This window comes from Meleagris gallopavo, chromosome 2 (genome assembly GCF_000146605.3).
Source record: "Meleagris gallopavo isolate NT-WF06-2002-E0010 breed Aviagen turkey brand Nicholas breeding stock chromosome 2, Turkey_5.1, whole genome shotgun sequence".
Taxonomy (NCBI): domain Eukaryota; kingdom Metazoa; phylum Chordata; class Aves; order Galliformes; family Phasianidae; genus Meleagris; species Meleagris gallopavo.
Window position 1 is genome coordinate 85,117,246 of NC_015012.2, and position 20,872 is coordinate 85,138,117.

The following is a 20,872-nucleotide window of genomic DNA, read 5'->3' on the forward strand; positions in this document are numbered from 1 at the left end:
TTTTTTTTTCATCTGAAAGGTAGAAGATCATTTCTGAGCTATTTCCTCAGACAAAAGGTCAGAATGCCAACCTATTATTTATTTACTTTTAAATATTTAGTTGGTTTTTGTGACAAAATTTCTGGAAAGTTTTACCTATCTACTACAAAATGCTTTTTACTGAACTACCCATATCCCTGTTCTGCTCTTTGGTTTAATTAAATACATTCTCCTTAGGTTTACATCATCAAATAAATTCATATCTTAGCCATCTACATTTAAAGAAATACATTTAACTCTCTTTAAGTTTTATCATGGTCTATACATAGCCTATTATGTGTTTACCAAAGTACTAAATAAGAGTGACCATTTATGTATTTATATTATTTTGTGCTAGTCTGTTATATTTGAGGTTGTGGATGCCCTGTCCATAGAGGTTCAAGGCCAGGTTGGATGGGGCCTTTGGGCAGCCTGGTCTAGTATTAAATGGGGAGGTTGATGGCCCTGCCTGTGGCAGGGGGGTTGGTGCTTGATGATCTTTGAGGTCCCTTCCAACCCAAGCCATTCTATGATTCTGACTACACAATCCCACAGTGTCTTTAGGAGCTGGCTTGTACCCCCTGGTCCCTCCACCGATCAACTCTTGTACTAGTTGCTCTACTCAATATCCATCCCAAGTCTCTTACTCTACATGCTGACTTATCCAGCTTGCTCACAGTGATTTCCCACATTGATATGAGCACTTACACACTCCAGTTACTGACATTCCCATGGACATGATCTACTGTGATTCCTGGCCTCACTCCATGCACTGACATGTCCCATATGCAGGAATTCACAAATAGAGTTCGTCACTAAACAGGACAAACTGCATTAATCTGGTGCAGGCAGCTAGACCAGACTAGTAACCAGCCATCTCTTTATATGTGATCAAGCCTATTTATCCCTTTATCTCTCCCTTCTCCCATTTTTGTCCATCTCACCCTGATCCTACTATTTACTCTTTCTTCTTCCCCAAACTTTTTGTAATGTCTTATACATTTCCGTAATAAATAATAGCATCCCAAAAGTGCTACTCAATCAATCCTTATTCTCTTGTCTTGTTTCCTATAATAAGTCCAACATCTGAAGTTATGGCTGCTTGATTTTACAGCAGATTTCTTAAACCACCATAAAGTAAGAGCAGCTCATCACGTGTTAAAATTTAGTGCGTTAAGCAGTGTGTTACACCTACAACATAAATGTTTGACAGAAAAAAAGGAGGAAAGTGAAACATGAGTAAAATAGAGCATTTTTTTTCTTATTAAGTAGCCTGCTTGATAATATTTTGAGAGTTAGAGCACCTGTAGAACATTTTTCTAATATTCAACATAAGCCTCGCTCTAAACAGACAATATCTTTATTCAGTATTTTACATTAATATATTTAGATTTTCTCTCAAAATCTGACTCATCTCATCTCTAGCCAAAAGTCATCTTCCACTCTAAACCAATTAAGTGTTGGAAGAAAAAACTTATTTTTTTAATATGTATTTTTCACATTTGTTAAACTATTACACCCATTTGAATTCTGCTATACAATACATATAGAATTAATTTTGGAATATGTTATATAAAAATACACTTTTTTTTTTCTCCTATTGATAATAAAATAAGAGGAACATAAGCACGATTTGGAAAGATACTTACTATCAAGTATCTGTTTCTTCTTGAACAAGGTAGAGAATATCGTGTCAGAAGTTTAAACGTGAAATATTCTTTTGATTCCTGCCATACTTTTTACTCCAATAGAAACTTTATTGCTCAAATCTCTCTTTTTCTGTTACTTATATTACTAAAATAGTGCACAAACTGTTCCATTTCAAAATTTTTACTTCTGCACACTTTTCCTAAACACATGACTTATATCTGAATTTGCATCTGGCAGAGCTTCCTAAAGTTCCCAATGTCCAATTTTTTTTAATTGTTAACAAAGTTCAATATGTATTGTGCTTATTATTCACAGAACCATAGAATGGTTGAAATTTCCTTCCTATCTTCAAAAACCAAATAGATCAGATAATCATAGATATATTCCTTTCGTAATTCTTATCATAGAATCATAGAATGGTTTGGGTTAGAAGGGACCTTTAAGATCATCTAGTTCCAACCCCCTGCTATAGGCAGGGACATGCCCCCACTAGACGAGGCTGCTCAAAGCCTCATCCAACCTGGACTTGAATACCTCCACAGAAGGAGCATCCACATCCTCTCTGGGCAACCTGTTCCAGTGTCTCACAAGTTCAGATCTAATTGTAGGTCTGAATTGTAAGTTCCTTTTCAGTAACTGATAGCAAAAGAAAGCTTGGCAGTCTTCTTTTCCTTTCTTTGTGCACTCAGAACTTGAGCCAACTAAATATTACATTTAATTTAAGAATTGTTTGTTGAAATGGCATGTGAAACTTAAATCTTTAAACATCAGAACTGAGTGAAGTTTCTTCCCTTTTTATTCCTCTCTTGCTCTTTTTACCTTCCTCTTCTTTCTTCCCCCCCTCTTTTACTGTTCACTGCCATAGTCCTGTGGGTGTGATATATACCATTTCTGTTCAGTAATCACTGTAACATGAGTTTATTAATGTATGTCATCTTGTATCAGGTCCACAGAAAATAAAATTGAATAATTATTTTACACTTAAAGAGACCCTTTAAGGATCACACCATATCACCTTGATTACAATATGGTACATTATAAATTCCTATTTAATCAATTATTGTCTATGAATGCTAAATTTGTTGTATTGATTAGATGATTAATCAATATACAAATAAAGTTTTCACTAATGTTCTGATGCTACTACATATTGATTTTGGAGCTGAAATTGAGCCAATATTAATATTAATAATTCATCTCAAGAACACAAAATCTCATAGAGGGGAAGTATAAAGAGAAGTATCCTAACTTTTGAGAGATGTTGAGAAAAGAATGATTCAGAAGTCCTTGGGAACTTTTCATCTAAGTAATGCTCTTGGCAGAGTGAACACTTGTCTGGTTTTGAGAAGCGACAAATGACTCTGAAGTTTAACCAGGGTCTAGACTGCTCAATGAGGCGTATATTATTCCTTCCTATTTTCTATAATGGAAGAATTGCTGCTTGAATGGTTTCCTCAGCTTAACCAACAGATCAATCTTCCATACATTTCTAGTGCCAGAACAATTTACATTTAGACTCTAACTTTACTTCATTGTTCTCCACAATTTAGATGCGGACTTGACTTTACTTTGTTACTATACTTTGTTACTATACACTAATACAAGTTCATATATGTTATTAGTGCTTACTTTCACTTCCAGTTTGACATCAAGCATGACATATTTTAAAAAGTAGTCATGATTTTCCAGATAAAACCAAATGTTCTCCTCTTGTATATTCTGCAGAGAGAAAAACATCTGTGCAGTATCAAGTTTCTTTTTTTTTTCTTTTTCTTTTTTAATGTTCTCGTGTCTTTGAATAAACTGTCTTTCAGAAAAGAATGAGAAACCTCAGGGTTTAAAAAAAAGATGTTTCACTAAGTTTAAATCAAAAAGTAATATTACACATTAGGTTGTAACAACAGCTTAAACAGCTGGCCATTCTACAATTGCACTGGCAACTTAAAAGATCATGAAGTCTCTTGAACAATATTGTAGACTCATACCATCTATTACTCTCAGAAGTACGAACAAGACACAAAGGAAGAGGCTTTTGGAATGGCAGTAAATGATAATTCTTAGCTACATTTTTGGCCACAGGACTTCAGATTAGTTGGGGGTCAGTACCTTTCATTAAAAACAACAACAACAACAATAACAACAAAAACATCCGAAGCACTGCTATCTACTTTATTTTATGGTGTTATTTCTTGTCCTGCTTATAGACTGCTACTCTTAGAACAGCTATGTTTGTTGTTCTGTGTTCCCAGTACAGGACATCACTCAATTAATATTTGGTATTTGGGATAGGAGGATGTATTTAAAAACACATAAAATCTATCTACGTCTTTCAGTCTGTCTCCTTCGAGTCTTCTTCAATTCTGTACATTGCTACAACACACTGAGACTACAGAAGAAATGATGTTCCTGATACACAATTCCTTCTCATGTTGTCATACTCTAGTAGACGGAAATTTTCAAATATGCTAATCAAATTCTATTGGTGCCTATATGCCTCTCACACAAAAAGATACACAAATAGACTGTTAACTGCTAACTAGTTCTGGCAATCTCATTTTCTTCCTTTCATATTTATTATCAATTCAGATCCCTATGCAACCTGTGTCTCAGATATTCTGATTTCTCTACATAGAGGATGAAGAATGGTCTGCATTGATTTTGTTATTCTATAATTAATTAATTCATTCATTTTCCAGATTTGATTTTCATACTTGAAGTTAGCCTTCCTTTTATTTTTGAGGTTTAATAATAAAAAGTCCTAAAGAATAATAAAAAGATGAAGTCAGCACCTGTTACATCAAGACATTCACAAAAATTACAACAGTTTACTATATTAATAGATTCATATAATCATAGAGTTGTTTGAGTTGGAAGGTACATTTAAAGGCCACCTTGTCCAAATTCCCTGCAATGAACAGAGACACTACAGTTAGATCATGCTGCTCAGAGCCCTGTCCAGCCTGGCCTTAAATGTCTCCAGGGCATCCACCACACCCCTGAGCAACCTTTTCCAGGGCTTCGCTACTGTCATGGTTTTATGATTTTTGGTTATTGGTATTCCACAACATAACATCATGTAATGCACTGGGGGTTTGACTGTTGATGCTCAAGTTCCGGGTGCCTGTCCGGAGGAGAAGGAGAACTACATTTCCCCAGGGTGCTTTGCGGTCAGCAAGGAGATATAACTCCTGGCAAGGTCACCTGATGTTCTCTTCTTTGCCTGCTCTTCTTCGCCTGCACTTCTCCATCTGCTTTTCTTCATCGGCTCAACTGGACTGCACTTCTCACCTCAGCATTGTGGTGAGGCCTATCCACCTTTCGGACACACTCTCTTATTATATTTTGATTTATTAGCTTCAGTTCCATTTTATCACATTATCTTGCATTCTGATACTATATTTAGTAAATTAGTTTGTTTCACCTCAGATCGTTGCCGCTGTTTTCAATTATTTTGGAGTTCCCTGTTTCCCTTTTCCAGAGATGTGGATCCATGGATCCCTCTGCTCCGCTAGTCACAGAACCGGACCGAACCAGCCCCTAAACCGTTGACAGACACTCTTATCCTAAAACACTTTTTTCTTACATCCAATCTTTTAATTTGAAATCATTTCCTGTTGTCCTATCACAACAGACCCTACTAAAGAGTTTGCCCTTTCTTTCTTATAGCCTCCCACTATGTAATGACAGGCTGCTTTCAAGTCTCCCCAGAGCCTTCTCCTCTCAACACTGTACAGTCCCAGCTCTCTGTCCGTTCTCATAGGAGAGGTGTTCCTCCCTAGGATCATTTGTTTGACCCTCCTCTGGATGCATTCCAACAGGTGTATGTCTTTTCTGGACACAGTATACATCTAAGAATTATCTCTCAGCTTTTTGTTGTTAGCAGAACATGCTTTCATAGTGATCTTTCTGTTCACAAGCTCTATGTAGGAATGCTTTAGTTCATGGTGTCTGCCTAAACACAATTGTATTAATTGTGCACAATTGTATTAATTAATTTTAGTAATTGATTTTTACAGGAATAATTCTTAAACACTTCTGTTTTTATTCTTATTGACGGAAGTCATCTTTCTTCGGCTCCCATTAGATCTTGTCATATTTCTTTCTGCTATAGCAATGATCCCTTCATCTGAAAGATCTGTCTCATATGGATGTATCTAGCAGTCCTATTTGGCAGAGAAAAAAGCAACTCTAAGAACTCATGTTTAAGTTCATTTGATGTTGGGCAAAATATTTTCTTTTCTGAAGGAAGACGCAGAAAAAGGCTAAAAGTACAATACAAATTTGTCAAAGAAGATATTTCACCTCATTTTGATTGTCAATAGAATGTCATTCATAGTCAGTAAAGAGATACAAGTACTTCTGCAGTTGATTCACACAACTCTTCAAGGGCACAGCTATACAAAATGGTATTTAACATTATTTTTTTTCTTCCTCTATTTGCAATAGTGGAAATAGATAAAACTATCTTAAACTAGACCCCTACTGAGTGCAGTAAGTCACAGAAATCTGAATGACATCTCATAGCTATTCTGTATTTGAATGTATCAACACAGACTTATTTATTATAACAGTTTTAACAACAAAAAAAGAGCGACCTGTAGAAAGCATGGAGCAATGTCTTTCAATTACAAAACACTAAAATATTATCTCAAATTTGAAAAGAAAGCATGATTAATTACATCACAAATTGGTGGTGTAGTGGAAGTGCTAAGTCATGGCCTGAAATGGTGTTTGGAACAGCCGGTGAGAAGGCAGGGTCAACCCAGGGGAGCTCAGGTGCATGCAATGCTGCTGAGTGACTGGAAGGGGTGGATCCTGGTTCCACCCTCTCCCAGACCTCATTTAAGGGCTGGCAGTGCAGACAAGGGTATTTCTTTGGAGATCCATGCATGCTTGGGGCTTTGTGAAGGTTTGTTTTGGTGTGGTTTCCATCGTGTTCTAGGTAGAAACCTTCATATTGCTTTGTGAAGTGCAGTATTCTGGAAGAACCATCTCAGTTTCAGTAATCTGGTTCTTCAGTATTTTTTTCTTCAATAATTTAGAGGAGAGCATAAAATATTTATGTTGCAAAAAAAAGTTTTTTTTCCCTGAATTATGCTTTAAAGGTTTTCTTGTACTCAAGTTTATATTTTTGTTTTGATTGCTAGTTATAAACAACTCAAACAAATGAAAACTCTTAAAAATTAATGCTCATATCTAGTCTTTAAAGTGATGTATATTAAGGGAAAAAACTTAGTGATTAAGATGACAACTTTGAGGAATGAAAAAGAAGGTATTTAAAGAAGCCATCATGAGATCATAATAACTTCTTCAGCTACAGTTTAAAAAAAAAACAAAACACCATTCTCCAGCACCCTTCCTTTTCTTACTCTATTAGTCTGTTACTTCATCTGCTTGAATTCTTTTAAAAAACCTCATAGATTTTCTGCTGTCATTTTTCTCTATTCTTTATTAAAATCTGGTGCATATAGTACGTATTAAGCATAATTATCACCAGATCTAAATATCTTTCAGCATTGTCTGAAATCTCCTTCCTAAACTACAAAAATTTTGGTTACTGAGAGTCATGAACTGTGCAAGACAATGACTATACAAACTCAAAAAAAATTTGATTAACTATACAAACTTTCTTTCCTACTGACTTTAATTGTCCTAAAACTATGAAGTATTCACAAAGGTCTAAGTGACAAAACTGTTATATATTGACTTGTAATTATTAGTATGCATAATAGATCGCTACTTCAATTTACAGTGAGGATGTAATTAAATTCTATCCATATGTTTCTGCTCATTGTAGCAGAATTTGAGAAAATGAAGACAAATCTGATTAAAATATGAGATGTTTCCCATTTACTTTGGGGCTAAATTAAATTGAAGAAAAGTACATTAATCTATTATCTTGATAGACACCAATTCTTGTTATGCAGGAAGAAAAAACTACTTGTTACTCCTCAAATAAATTTCATTTTCCCTTGAATCCCACCTGATTCTCTGTTCTTCTTGATAACAAATTCTATCTAGAGCAGAAGAGAAGGTCTACAGAAAGATCAGAGAAATGCAAGTTCTCTCTTCTTTCTTGTAGCCACTTAACACAATGCAGTACGGCATTTACTGTGATGGAAAACACATTAGTAAATTATTCACCACAAAGCCTGACACAAAGTTTATTTAAGGATTTTATAATCCATCTTTAATATAAGACCCTTAACAATGATACTCATTGCATTTATTGACAGTATACCTTATTGGCAAGGTCTTGGTAGTGAGAAAGCTGCAGGGGTGGCCTTAGTGAGCAGAGCTCAGCACTGTCCCATCTCAGAGCAGAGCTCTAGCTTGCTCCAAAGGGACCTGCCGCTGCCAGAGCTGGAGCCATTAGCGATGCTGGGTGTGCTATGTGATGAGGCTGAAGAGAGGGAAATCCTGCAGTGCAGCCGGAGCATTTCCAAAGTCTACTGTGAACAGGAAATGAGCTTAGGAGGTAATTGCTGCTGCAGGAACAGTGGTCAGACATGAAATAAAAAATATAAATTCTAGAGGGGTTCCCTTTCTTCTCAAAAGAAGATTAACTTGATACTGTGTTTTGCTTAATGGATAACTTCTGGATACTCTAGGTGTCACTCATCAGAGCAAAATTACAGATCAAGCTAAGCCATATGATGCAAATACTTCTTCTCTGAGAGGAAGTGTGAGCAATAGCCTCATCCAGTTCCCGGAGAAATCAGTAAGTGTCTTTTAGTTAACCTCCCTGTCTTGTAGCTTCAGTTATGAAGAATACTGATATCAAATGAAAAGTGTCTACTAAGGATTTTCTTAGCAGTCTAATTCTTTCCCATAATATTCTTTGATATTTTTTTTCCCCTGTGCTCAGAGTGGATTCACGGGTGAATTTAGATTTCTAAATCCTATTTTCAGTGATATATGGCATTCATTCATTTACATAGCTTCCCTCTCCTGGATGAATCCCAAGTAATGTAAATGATGTGAGATAAGTTAGACAAGTACCTACATCACACCTGATCTTCTTTGTAGTTTACAAACTCAGGTAAAGTTTGGGCAGAGAATGGCTTCTCCCTGAGGAGAAGGATTTGGGAGTGTTGGTTGATGAAATTCAGTGTGACCTGGCATTGTGCACTTGTAGCCCAGAAGGCCAACTGTATCCTGGGTTGCATCAAAAGTGCGACCAGCAGGTCATGGGAAGAGGTTATGATCCTCTACTCTGCTCTCATGAGACGCCATCTGGAGTACTGTGTCCAGTCTTGGAGCCCCAATGCAAGAAGGACATGGAGTTGTTGGAATAGGTCCAGAGGATGGCAACAAAGATGATCAGAAGGCAGGAGCACCACTACTACAAGAACAGTCTGAGAGAGCTGGGGCTTGTCAGCCTGGAGAAAAGTAGGCTCCAAGGATGCCTTATAGCAGCCTTCCAGTATCTGAAGGGGGCCTGCAGAAAAGTTGGGGAGGGACTTTTTATAAGGGCATGACATGACAGAATGAGGGGAGATAGCATTAAACTGGAAGAGGGTAGGTTTAGACTAGAAATCAGGAAGAAATTCTTCATTGTGAGAGTAGTGAGACACTGGATCAGGTTGCCCAGTGAGGTTGTAAAAGCCCCCTCCTTTGAAGCATTCAAGGCCAGGTTGGGTAGAGCTTCGAGCAACCTGGACTAGGGAGGTATCCCTGCCTGTAGCAGGGGGGTTGGAACTAGAAGATCTTAAAGGTCTTTTCCAACCCAAACCATTCTATGATTTAAAGAAATTCAAACTCTTAGCACACTTTGTATTTTCCTTATTTCAAATAAAAGGTATTTATATATAAGCAGGAGTTGCCTACTACAGAATGGAGAGTTAATATTTTTATGACTACTGGGTGAGGTTGAGAGCTAGAACTGAGGACATGCAAATCCTAGTGAAGTGAAGGAAGTCAAAGATAGTGTGAACTGGATCAAAGGAGACAGCTCCCGCTTCTATAAATGTAAAGCTATCAATGTGCTAAGTTTGCTATTTACTGATACTCCCAGAGGTTTATTTTATTCTTAAAGATCTTCAAATTAATAGCTGCTATTCTGCACCATTTGTTTGTGGCAAACAAATACATTTGTAGATACCTTCCTGTATTAAACTATTCATGAGACAGTGAAGGTTAATCTTCTCTCTCATTCTTGTCCTTTACTACCTGATGCAAATAAGGTATTGCTGAGATATATTTGAGTTCTGTTGAGAAGGTGTATATCTCGTGATGGCATTGGAACAGACTGGATATTATGTAGAAGTACATCATCTTTGATAGGTTTTCCATGTACTGTCACAATAAATTTGTGAGAATAATAAGGCAACAGCATTACAAGAACTTCATATGGATTTAAATTTTGTTTTCCTTACAACAGTATTCTGTAGGATGATGCATTTTGATCCACTGTTTTTGGCACCATGTCATAGGATAGAAATATTAATATATAACACCATTATATTAAATTAATAACATTTATTTGGTAGAAATAATGTCTTCATGAAAGATTTTCGTGTTGTCTTTATAGCTAATAAGAATGTTTTTATTATAAGCATTTTTTCATACTTTTACTGGTTTATATAAATAAAATCAGTTATTGAGGAACTGCTGAAACTGATTTCTTCTGTTAGTCTATCCTGATGCACAGAATCAAAACTAGAAAATTGCATATGCTTAAAAAAACTGGTTGTCTTTTTGCTAGGAAAATCTATGTTACCAAATTTGTCTATATTCAAATAATCTGTGATGTTTAATTCTACTTGGGATTTTTATAAAACTATATAGATACATCTTAATTATCAAGTCACATTTCTGATGTTCTATAAGTTTGTCCCAAGTGTTGGTTTCATGTTCATTCCTCCTTTTCTTTATTGGAATGAACATTTAGTGAGGTGAAATATATTGCTGCAGAAATCCAGAGTGACATAAAGGCAAGAGATGACATAGATTAATAGACTAGATTTATATACTATAGTGCAGGTCTAGCTAGCATTATTGAGAATTCTTTGTGATGGCCCATTCTGCATTGGTGTCTCCCCCTCGCTATTCAAGAATATTTATGTCCTACAGATTCTTTGCAGCCTGGTCTAGTGATTGGTGACCCTGCCTGTGGCAGGGTTGGGGGTTGAACATTTATTGATTTATGAGGTCCTTATCAACCCAGGCCATTGTAGAATTCTTTTTAAATAGTTTCATTTATTAATTCAGAGATTAGATTATTGTGCTGAATATTGTGCTGGGGCCCAGGAACCTGGGTCTTTGCCCAGGCTGGGGGATGCAGCTGCTGCTTTCTGCTGTGCAGGCAAAGCCAGTAGGAAGTTGAATATGTCTCCCAGAGACACACAGTCTGAACCAGAATACTGATACTTTTGTACATAAGCAGGAATCATGCAAGTTTCCTCCAGAAACAGATAGCCAAGACCCTTTCATCCTCTCCAGATTGTGGAGATAGAAGTTCACTAGTGTAGTCAGGCATTCTGTAGGTTCACAAACACTCATGGATCCTTTGAGTATGTGGCATGCATGGCCTCCACTCTCCATCCAGCAGCTCTCTGGATCCCACAAATATTGGCACAGTTTCTCTGTCCACACTTCCTCTAAGTCCTGAGGTGCTGCCACAAACCCTCTAACCACATGGCACCCTGTCCTGCCTTTACTGCTTCACAGGTTGTCTACTCACCATCTAGTCCATCTTAAAGTTTGCCACAGATGCTCATGCTCATCTCTCATGTACACCACACTCTCAAGGCCCCCTTTGTCTGCCAGCATGAACCCACTTCCTGCCTGATATTCTGGCCCATACTTGAGTTTCCCACTAGCCCAGGTGAAAGTTGGCTAGCAAATGCACATATATACACCATAGACACTGTCTTGTAAAGATGCAAATGCTCACCCCCTCCCTGAAGCAGCTGACACCAGACAGAGGCTGTGATCCATGCCCTATTTCAGTCATTAGTGTGGAGCCCTGTGTAAGATATTATTCTGTTAACATCAGTGTCTCAAAGCTTGCTGGGGACACAGATGGACTTGTCGAGTCCAAGCAAGTCCTGGGCAAAGGTGGTGAAATCCTTTGTCTGGAGAACTTTGATGGACAAGGCCAGGGGCAAGGAGAGGAAGATAAGCTGCAGCTAAATAGCTGTGAAGCGGTCTTTTGTGTGGACTTATCTCAGGATGATGGCCATCTCGGGGGATACTCACATGACTCTTGCTCAAGCGCCCAGGGATGTCACGGAGGAAAAGGAAGATAAAAGGACGAACCGAAAACCATGAGGGTAGGTGTCTGCCATCAGATCCCTCACCACGGAATTCCTACGTGCTGACGGACTCTCCTGGTCCTGCTGCTTCCTCCTGGATCGGCTCCGCGACTTCCTTCTGCCACCTTCTGCCCAAGGCTGGCCACGCTGCTTCTCTCTCTTCCCCCTGCTGCTTCTACCTCGGACCATCGAAACGTCGTGCAACGGGACCGCTGCTGGATCCTGGTGGTGACTATCCCCGCTTTACGCAATTCTTGCTTCTTTCCTCTCTTTTCTATCGCCCTCCTTCCCTTCCCCGTCTCCCTGATTAGGATTATAATAAACTGGTTGGACTAACATATGAACCGTTGTTTCTTAATCTCACGCCGGGTATATAATATTAAAAGAACCTCATCTCCCTCCTATAAATTGGAGCGAGACACCCTGCTCTCATCTTCCTTACGCTAGTCTCCAGCATCACAAGTAGTTTGTTTAGGAACACGCTGATACTACATATCTTGACATTTGTTCATCCCATAGGCAATAGCAGAGGGCTGATATTCTTAGAGATATCCGACACTGAGAATTACAGAAAGATTATATTAATGAATTCCAACAAACAGATAATAAAAGAGTGAAATGTAAAGAAAATCTGAAAAGAAGCCCAGGGCAATACTGTTGGTCAATGATAATAGAGCAAAACCATCTGCCTCAATAAAATAAACTGATGATTTTACTAGAATTTCACCAATGTGAATAAGCACCTCACTGATGTAATAGTTCTGCAGTAAAGACCAAATGTAAAGATATTACTAAGCAGTACCTAAAGTACTTTCAGAAAGGCTGGGAGCTGCTAAGGAGCTGCAGCCTATAGAGAAACATAACTAAGAAGGCTAGATCTATGTTACTTATGGGAGACTACTTTGTTTAGAGGTCTCACTAAACAAAAGAAACCAAGTTTAGCACATTGCTTCTATGAAAGAAATAAATAAAGATTCCCTGGATTTTGAACTGAAGAGGAATTAAGAATCCATTCCATCATGAAATGGCCATAGTATTATCAGCTAACTAAGCAGCATGAAATTTCTCAAGACAGCATATAGCATCTTCCTTTTCCTTGGAGATTGTACTGGAATTCCAAGGACACAGCCTGAACCAATGGGTGAGCTACCTGAGTGCCTGGAGTGAGCGGGGGAAAGGGGGGTGGGGGATGTGGGGATGTGGTGGGCTTAGAGCCACCCCTTCTGTCTCCATGATACTTCCTGCGCCATCTGAGTCTGCTTGGGTCCCCCTTTCCTCCCACCCTTCTCTCCTGCGGTGCGACGTACGAACAGGGGAGGGTCACATTCCTCAGCTCATCCTTTTCTCCAAACTGTTAACTGTAGGGGTAAGTTAATTCCTCTTGGATATCTTTTCCTATAGCACCTATTTGTCAAATAAAGGCTCTGTCATTGCTTTCATTTGCTCTACAGAGATCATGGAGAAAGCTTGTTCAAGAGGCATCACTTTCTAAATAAGTAAAGTCCATAGGCTGCTCCAAAAGTAATGCTTCCTTCTTATTTGCATGGAAACTACAGCAGATACAAGGAGTACAATAGCACTATTTGATAGAGCAAATTATTATCTACAGAAGTGAAAGTTTTTCCACATCATAGAATTCAGTTACACAATTTCACTTCTATGTCTCTTTGCTGCCATCTGTCACATGGGAACGAAATTTAACAACATTGATGGAATGGTTCAATCTTTACTGGCATGCCACCAACATCCACCTCCAATGTCATGGGCAAACATACTAAAATAGGAGGCATGAATTATGGAGCAACCATCATCCTACCTTTAAATTAGAATTCATCAGATGCACAAACTGCTGTCTTCCACAGAGGCATATTATCAAACAGCGGATGGGTACATCTGCATCTTGGACAACAGCTTCTAGTTCTCCTTATATTCTGAATGGTACACCACCTTTTTTTTGGGTGCTAGGAAATACTTCTCTGAAAGAGCGGTTAGACACTGGAATGGGTTGCCCAGGAAGGTGGTGGAGTCACCATCCCTGGAATTGTTCAAGAAATGTTTAGATGTTGTACTGAGGGATATGGTTTAGTGGGAAATATTGGTGATAAGTGTACAGTTGGACTGGATGATCTTGGAGGTCTTTTCCAACTTTGGTGATTCTATGATTCTATGAAATACACTGCATATGCTAATACATGCACATATGCACATACACTGCTTACATATGCACATATACACGTGTGCATAGGAAACAGGTAAGAGGTGTTAATGTGTACTTGTGTGCATCTGTGTTTTTTGCATAAGCGTATGTAAAGTATCGCTGAAGACACACATAACTCCCCCAGCGTATCAAACATTAAGATGTAGTGATCTGAAGTATGAAGATTTTGTACTCTTATTACTAGAATTTCTTTTTGTTAATGGTTTATGGGCTGGTTCAGCCCAGTTCCGTGACTAGCAGGGTGGAAGGACACAAGGATCCATGCCTCGGAAAAAGAAAACAGGGAAAAGGGTAGAGAGATGGGCCCAAAAACAAAACAGCAGCAACAATCTGTGGAGAAATAAACTATTTTACTAAATAAGGTATCGGAATGCAAGCTAACACACTATAATACAACATACTACAGTATAATTAAAATTGAAGCTAATAAATCAAATATAATGAGAGAGTGTCTGAAAGCCAAAGGGCAATGAGCAACAAAGACAAACCAGATGATCAGAAACAAAAAGGGATACCAGGTGACCTATGAAGGCCTTTTATCTTCTCTCGCTGAGCAGAAATGATAATAGAACAGCAAACTGACTTCAGGGGGATGTAGAAGTTCTTTTCTTCTGGGTATCCAGAAGGTACCTTCTGGTATCTTCTTCACAGGTACCTAGATCTGAACTCCTAGTGCACTACGTGATGCTATGATGTGGAATACCGATAACCGAAAATCATAAAACCGTGATACTTTTTTTCTCACTTGAACACACTTTACTCTTTGTTCACTCTGCATTAAAAAAAAATATAAATAAAATCAAACCTGTCCATCATGAAGACTGTTTTTCTGTCTGTCCTGTATCGTGCTTGGTCTGCTTTGGGTGCTGCAGAAATACAATTTGCTGGTTCATTGATAGTGTATTCAGACTGAATCATGCTGAAATACCAATCAAAACCGAAGGAAACTAGTGCTTTCAAACCAAACCAACACATCGCAACCAGAATTGTCACTTCTGAAATCACAATGTGCAGGGGACTCTCTACTGAAATTTGCAAAAGGCAAGCACTCTATTAGACACGTGTGCAAGTGAATTCATGCCGGAAATGATAAGCTTCTACTGCCAGTGACCTTTTGAAAAGATAAGATTGAAATGATGCCTGCAGAAATAAATAACATGGCTGAGAGAATGGATTTGGAACAGTCTACACAGTGACAGAAAATAAGACAGAACTTCTCTTTGTGAAAGAAAAAGAGAACAAACAAGTAAAGTTCCCTAACCTAGTGCATATACAAAAATTAGTATATATTTTGTCAGAAACCCAAATGCATGCCTTATAAAATGGCAGTTAGAATTGTTAACTGTCTTTGAAAAGAGACAATCTTTGAAAAGAAACTGTCTCCCATATTGAGGCACAGATGTGTAACTCTTGTTTCATATTTGAAATGTATTCTTTCAAGCCAATCTATCATCCTGTCTTCTCAAATTGTTAGTAAAAGCCGAGATTTTAATTTTTTTCTACAATTCACAAAGAGAGGAACTTTTGAGGTTAAATATGGGGGGAAAGGATGGTTTAACACCAGTTGATCAAGCAATTATCCACGCAGAAATTTATTAATGCTAGACTAGACTTCTTATTCAAAGCAGGGAGGAGGTTTCATATAGGTTTATTACAAGGCAGAATTTTTAGTTTTTAGTCAACCTGATTTCTAGGGAAAACTTTGATAAACTCAATTAGTATCATGAACTTAAATTATATAGATTGATTAAAATACCTTCTCAGCAATTACTGTCTGATTTTTCAGGTTTGTCATTCTGGAACACAAAGTTCCTTTTGTGGCTAAGGAACACCCTTCGTCTCTTTTATCTTGACTTTTGAAATTCAGTGCCTAAAGCCAAAATTGTAACATATAATTTTGGGCACACTGTTAGGGTACTGTGTGGGGTACTTGAAGAAGAGTCACTTTTTGTTAACTGGGAAAGCCTCCAATGTCCTGTCTCTTGATGCTGCACCACCACAAAGCTATGAATTCAAATCGTTGGTCAAAGAGAGAATAAACAAGAGTTTAATGCTATCATAGGAATTGGCAGTGGGAGTCTTGACATTAAAAAGAGAAAGTATGACATAATCCTTTTTCAAAATTCAGGACATTAGGTTTGTTTCCTTTGGAAAGTAGACTTGTGCATCATTCATTAGTTCTGTGAAAAATGCCATTTCTATTTTACCTTTTTTTGGGGGGAACTTTTTTCTGCTATTTTTGCAAGTGACCATATTAAAAGCAGCTCTTTAATGTTGCAGCGTTCTTTTTATCTGAAAGAATGGAACAGACAGTTCTGAGGTTGATATTGACACTAGCCAACAAAATGCTCAATTTTGTGTCATCTTTAATGGATCAGGAGTGTTTGCAATGCTGCTTTTCAAAGTGTGTTTTTCTAATGATCCCTATGGAGTAGGATCACTGGAAATATCAAAGCACACCAGATTCTCTCAGGCACTTGGCAATGTACTTCAGGTATAAAAAGAAGCATATTTTATGATGCATTTATTTTTAAAATGTCTTTGAATGTCTGAGGCTTCATGGACTGTTTCTGATGTACCTATAAAAGTTAACTGTGAACAAAAGCAAACATTGTCAATTCATTATGCAGTGATTTGTACCTTTACAGGAAATTTTTTAGGGGTCTTCAAATCAGTAAGCATTGAGAGCCACTGATCTAGGAGCAGTCTCTGCCAGTGTTCATTCAATTATTTTATTCAATTTAATCATACCTGATTAAACTGCAGGTGTCCACGCTTTCACTATGTAAAGTAATTTATTGCAGTTACCTTTGGTATTATCAATGTAATTTGTCACTGTTTTCAGTGAAATCCTCAATATATTTTCCATGAAATGGAGGCTAGGACACAAAACATAAGAATAACTTCTGAACAAAATAATTAAATATTCTTTGCAGTGGCTAAAATTTTTGACACAATAATTGTAAGAATTGAAATAATTCCTGACTATAAAATCAATCCATTCATCAGAATTCCTGATGTGCATTTTAATTCTTCACTGCATTTAGCACAATTAGGGTAGACAAGCACATTATCTTTAATCTTGGTGCCCTAATTTGGATATCAGACACACTGAGGAGTTCTTGGATCAAAGACTAGGCCTAACCTTTGAAAGTTTGTTACCTTGCAAACTTCAGCTTAAATTACAAAATAAAATTGATTTTCAAGCTTTGAAGTATTCCAAAAACATTTTGGTTTTATCAGGGAATGTTTTTTGTTGACTTTTTTTTTCCCCCTCCTGAAACATGAGTTCTGAACTCATTATGAGAATTTTTCTTCTTTAATATTTATTTATTTATTTTCACGAAAGACAGGATGCATTAAAGTAACTACGTTAGAAATCACTGAGAGGAAAGGTTATAGTCATATCATTCCCTGTTGTTTTGCAGATATCAGTCTTGCACAAGTCACTTTTGCTTCCTGCACAGAAAAGCTGATTCCAAATTTTCTGATAATTTTAGGATTTGTAAATTTTGCTGTCAAAACTTTGCAAATCAGACTAGCTAGCTATGCTAGAAGTAACAATATAACAGCAAAGAAAAAAAAAGCACAACAACTTCATGGAAAAAATTGAAGTAAGGGAATGATACACTGAAAATAAGATGTTATTCCATATCGTATCTTTGGATAAGAGTATTTTTAGAAAGAATCCAGTCCTGATTTAAAAACTGCTACTGATTAAGCATTTGTCACTATTTTATGGTCTTAAAGATTGTAATTCTTACTGTTAAAAATGCACACCTTTTTTTTGGTGAAAGAGGCTATGTTTGTTATAGTAAATTGTGTCAAGGATCCATTTTCTTGCTGAACCTCCTGGCTTAGCAGTGACAACGCTATAAAACTTCTGTAAACCTTTCAAAAGTGTATGCTTTTATTCAGATTACCTGATATAAATTGTCCTCCAAATTCAATCTTGTCTGGAAGTATGTTACCAGGGCCAAGCAATAACCATTTCAGATTCAAAATGCTGACAAATTAGGTATAGAATTCCAGCCAGAGAAAAGTCCTTGCAGATATTTAAATAAATGGTATGAATATAGACCATAAATAAATTCATGACATCAGATCTTTTTATAACTTTCTCTGTTTGATTGAAATTAAATTACTGTTTCTCAAATTAACAGCAATAGATTATGATTAAATAAGTTTTCAACAGCCTTTCAAAATTAGTAAATTTGCTTTTCAATGTTTTTTTTGAAGTACTTAACTGTTCTAATAACTTTTTAATAATTCAATATTCTTTTTGGTACAAGGACATTTAAAAATACACTGTAGAAAAGTGATCACTATGAATATAATTTATTTCAACCTCTGGGCGTAATACCACTGTAAACGTGAGAAGCAGAGTAGACAAGAAGCATCATCTTATAGCTTAGGAATTATGAAAGCATAGTGGAAAGAAGGAGTTCTAGTCCCAACTTCTGATGGCTGCCACCCTGCACATCCTATCTTGCACAGTCATCAGTTAAAGATGAAAAGTTTCTGGGAGCAAAGATTAAAACATTAAGTTAATGGGCAGTGTCTAAATTTGATACTATTTTACTTATGTCAACTGCTATTAATTAGACCATGCCTCATTTTTCTCTTTATTACAGTCTTATATAAAGTATTCTGATTTTTGTCTCAGAACATTATGATTCTGACATGCCTAGAATTACCCAGAAGGTCACCATCTAGTATGTTTCTTCCAGATATGAGTAGAAAACACATTCTAAAGGCTCGTGGAGGAGAAGATTGTATTTCATATCTTTTTTATTCTTTTTGATTATTGTGCCTGCCACAAATATGGCAGATCTGTGTATGAATTTCCTTATAAGGAAGAAATTTAACCCTACTATATCTTTAGAGCAGGCTCATCTCCTTAGGGGCAAACCTACTTTATACTGAGGAGTGAGAGCGGCTTTGTAATTTCATGGTTAGGCAATCATATGATAATGATTTTACAAGTGAGTGAGTGAGTATATGTTCATTCTGCATGAAACAGGTTGGAGTAGAGTTCAGTGGTGGCACTAGGGATGTCTCCCTTCACTGACTTCTATAACAGATAGCTTACAGAATTACATAGACCTGTGTCTAGTCTGTAGTACACTGCATTTTTAAGTCACAAGTGAATCAATAGAAGGCTTTATCAAGAAGCTGGATTTAAGAGTATTTTCTCAATTGTAATCACAGAATCACAGAATTGTAGGAGTTGGAAGGGGATTCTGGGGATCACTGAGTTGTATGGTGGTGATGGGTTAGTGGATGGACTATGTGATCTTAGTGATCCTTCCAAACAATTAAAAAAATAAGTAAATACTACCCTACTCTTACTCCTCAGCTCTCGTAGCAGTAAAATGAAAAAGTTGTTTTTGATGTATTTCTTCTTATGTCCTACAAAATGCATCTCAAATTGACTGATATTGTAAGATTCACTATTTTCTAACATATAAGAGTAAGCACAAGTGAAGATAGGAGGGAATATCATAAAAGACTTTGATGTTGGAAAAAGTAAAATAAACATCTATACTGCCGAGAAGAATAAGCGTAGGGGGAACAGAAGTGAACATGATTTATTTTTCCCTCACTTAAGTATCTTTGGAAAATATATGCTGTAGTTCGTATTTTAAGAGCTTGTTTTGATCCTCTGAGTCAAGACATCATTCCAATTTTTAGGAATGCATATATGTGAAAACTTTCCTACTGTCACATTAACTCTTGGTGAGATTGTACTCAACTGTTATAAATGAATATTAAATACTGCATTTATCCTTTCTCTTCATTTTATATAGTTCCCTCTCACATTCATAAGATACATATCAAAGCTGCACAAAGTATGGGTTAACTGAATGCATGATTTACTTGAACTTTTATCTAAGCATATTCTGTACATTCTGAATTAGATACATTAACAGTACAGGCCCAAAGGGATATACACTCAGAGGATACTTATGGCTTTGTTAAAAATTTTCTCTCCCTTTAACCAAGAAATTCAGCTATATGTTAAAAATGTTTTAAGGGGCATAAGGATGACTCAAATATACAGACAAGAGAATAAACATATCTCTTTTCAGAGAGCAGTATTTTCTCATGCTTTGAAAATTTTTACTTTTCCTTGTAAAACTCTTTTTGCTTGCTAGGATTGGATCTTTTATTTTGACTTACCAGGCATGACAGCTTTTAGTTTATTGCTGAAAAATAGATGTGAAACAAATTGAATTTCACTCTCATTTCTTTCACCATCTTCCTTAGAGATTCTAGCATTCTATCCACACTGGATATTCTTGAAGTACAAGAAAAAAATGCTGTCTGAATTCTATACATATGCAGCACAGAAACATTATGCCTTTTTCTTTCCTGAAACCTTAATTTTTAGTATTAAAATAAGAACCTTATTTCATTCAGATATTAATATTCAGCTGTGTGTTGTTGTTGTTGTTGTTGTTTTCCCTCTTTATGTCTTCAGTTATATTAAAATGTTCTCTACTGTGATATCTGACTAGAAAAAGAGAACCTTCTCTTTCATGACTGTTTGGACTCATTGAGAATTGTGATTGCATAGCACTCCTATGGCTACCAGACAGTATTCACTTTTAAAAAGGCAAAGAAAAGAAAAAAGAAAGAAAAGAGAAGAGAAGAGAAGAGAAGAGAAGAGAAGAGAAGAGAAGAGAAGAGAAGAGAAGAGAAGAGAAGAGAAGAGAAGAGAAGA

The 20,872-nt window shown here is 36.8% G+C and overlaps 1 protein-coding gene across 1 annotated transcript in view; it reads left to right on the plus strand.

The window, feature by feature from the left end:
• Positions 1-8,935: 8,935 nt before the first annotated feature.
• LOC104909956 (CUB and sushi domain-containing protein 1) overlaps positions 8,936-20,872 on the plus strand; it is a 71,094-nt gene continuing 59,157 nt past the window's right edge. Inside the window, exon 1 of the mRNA XM_019613582.2 lies at positions 8,936-9,060. Within this exon, the coding sequence (XP_019469127.2) occupies positions 8,936-9,060 (125 nt within the window). The remainder of the gene's footprint in view (positions 9,061-20,872) is intronic.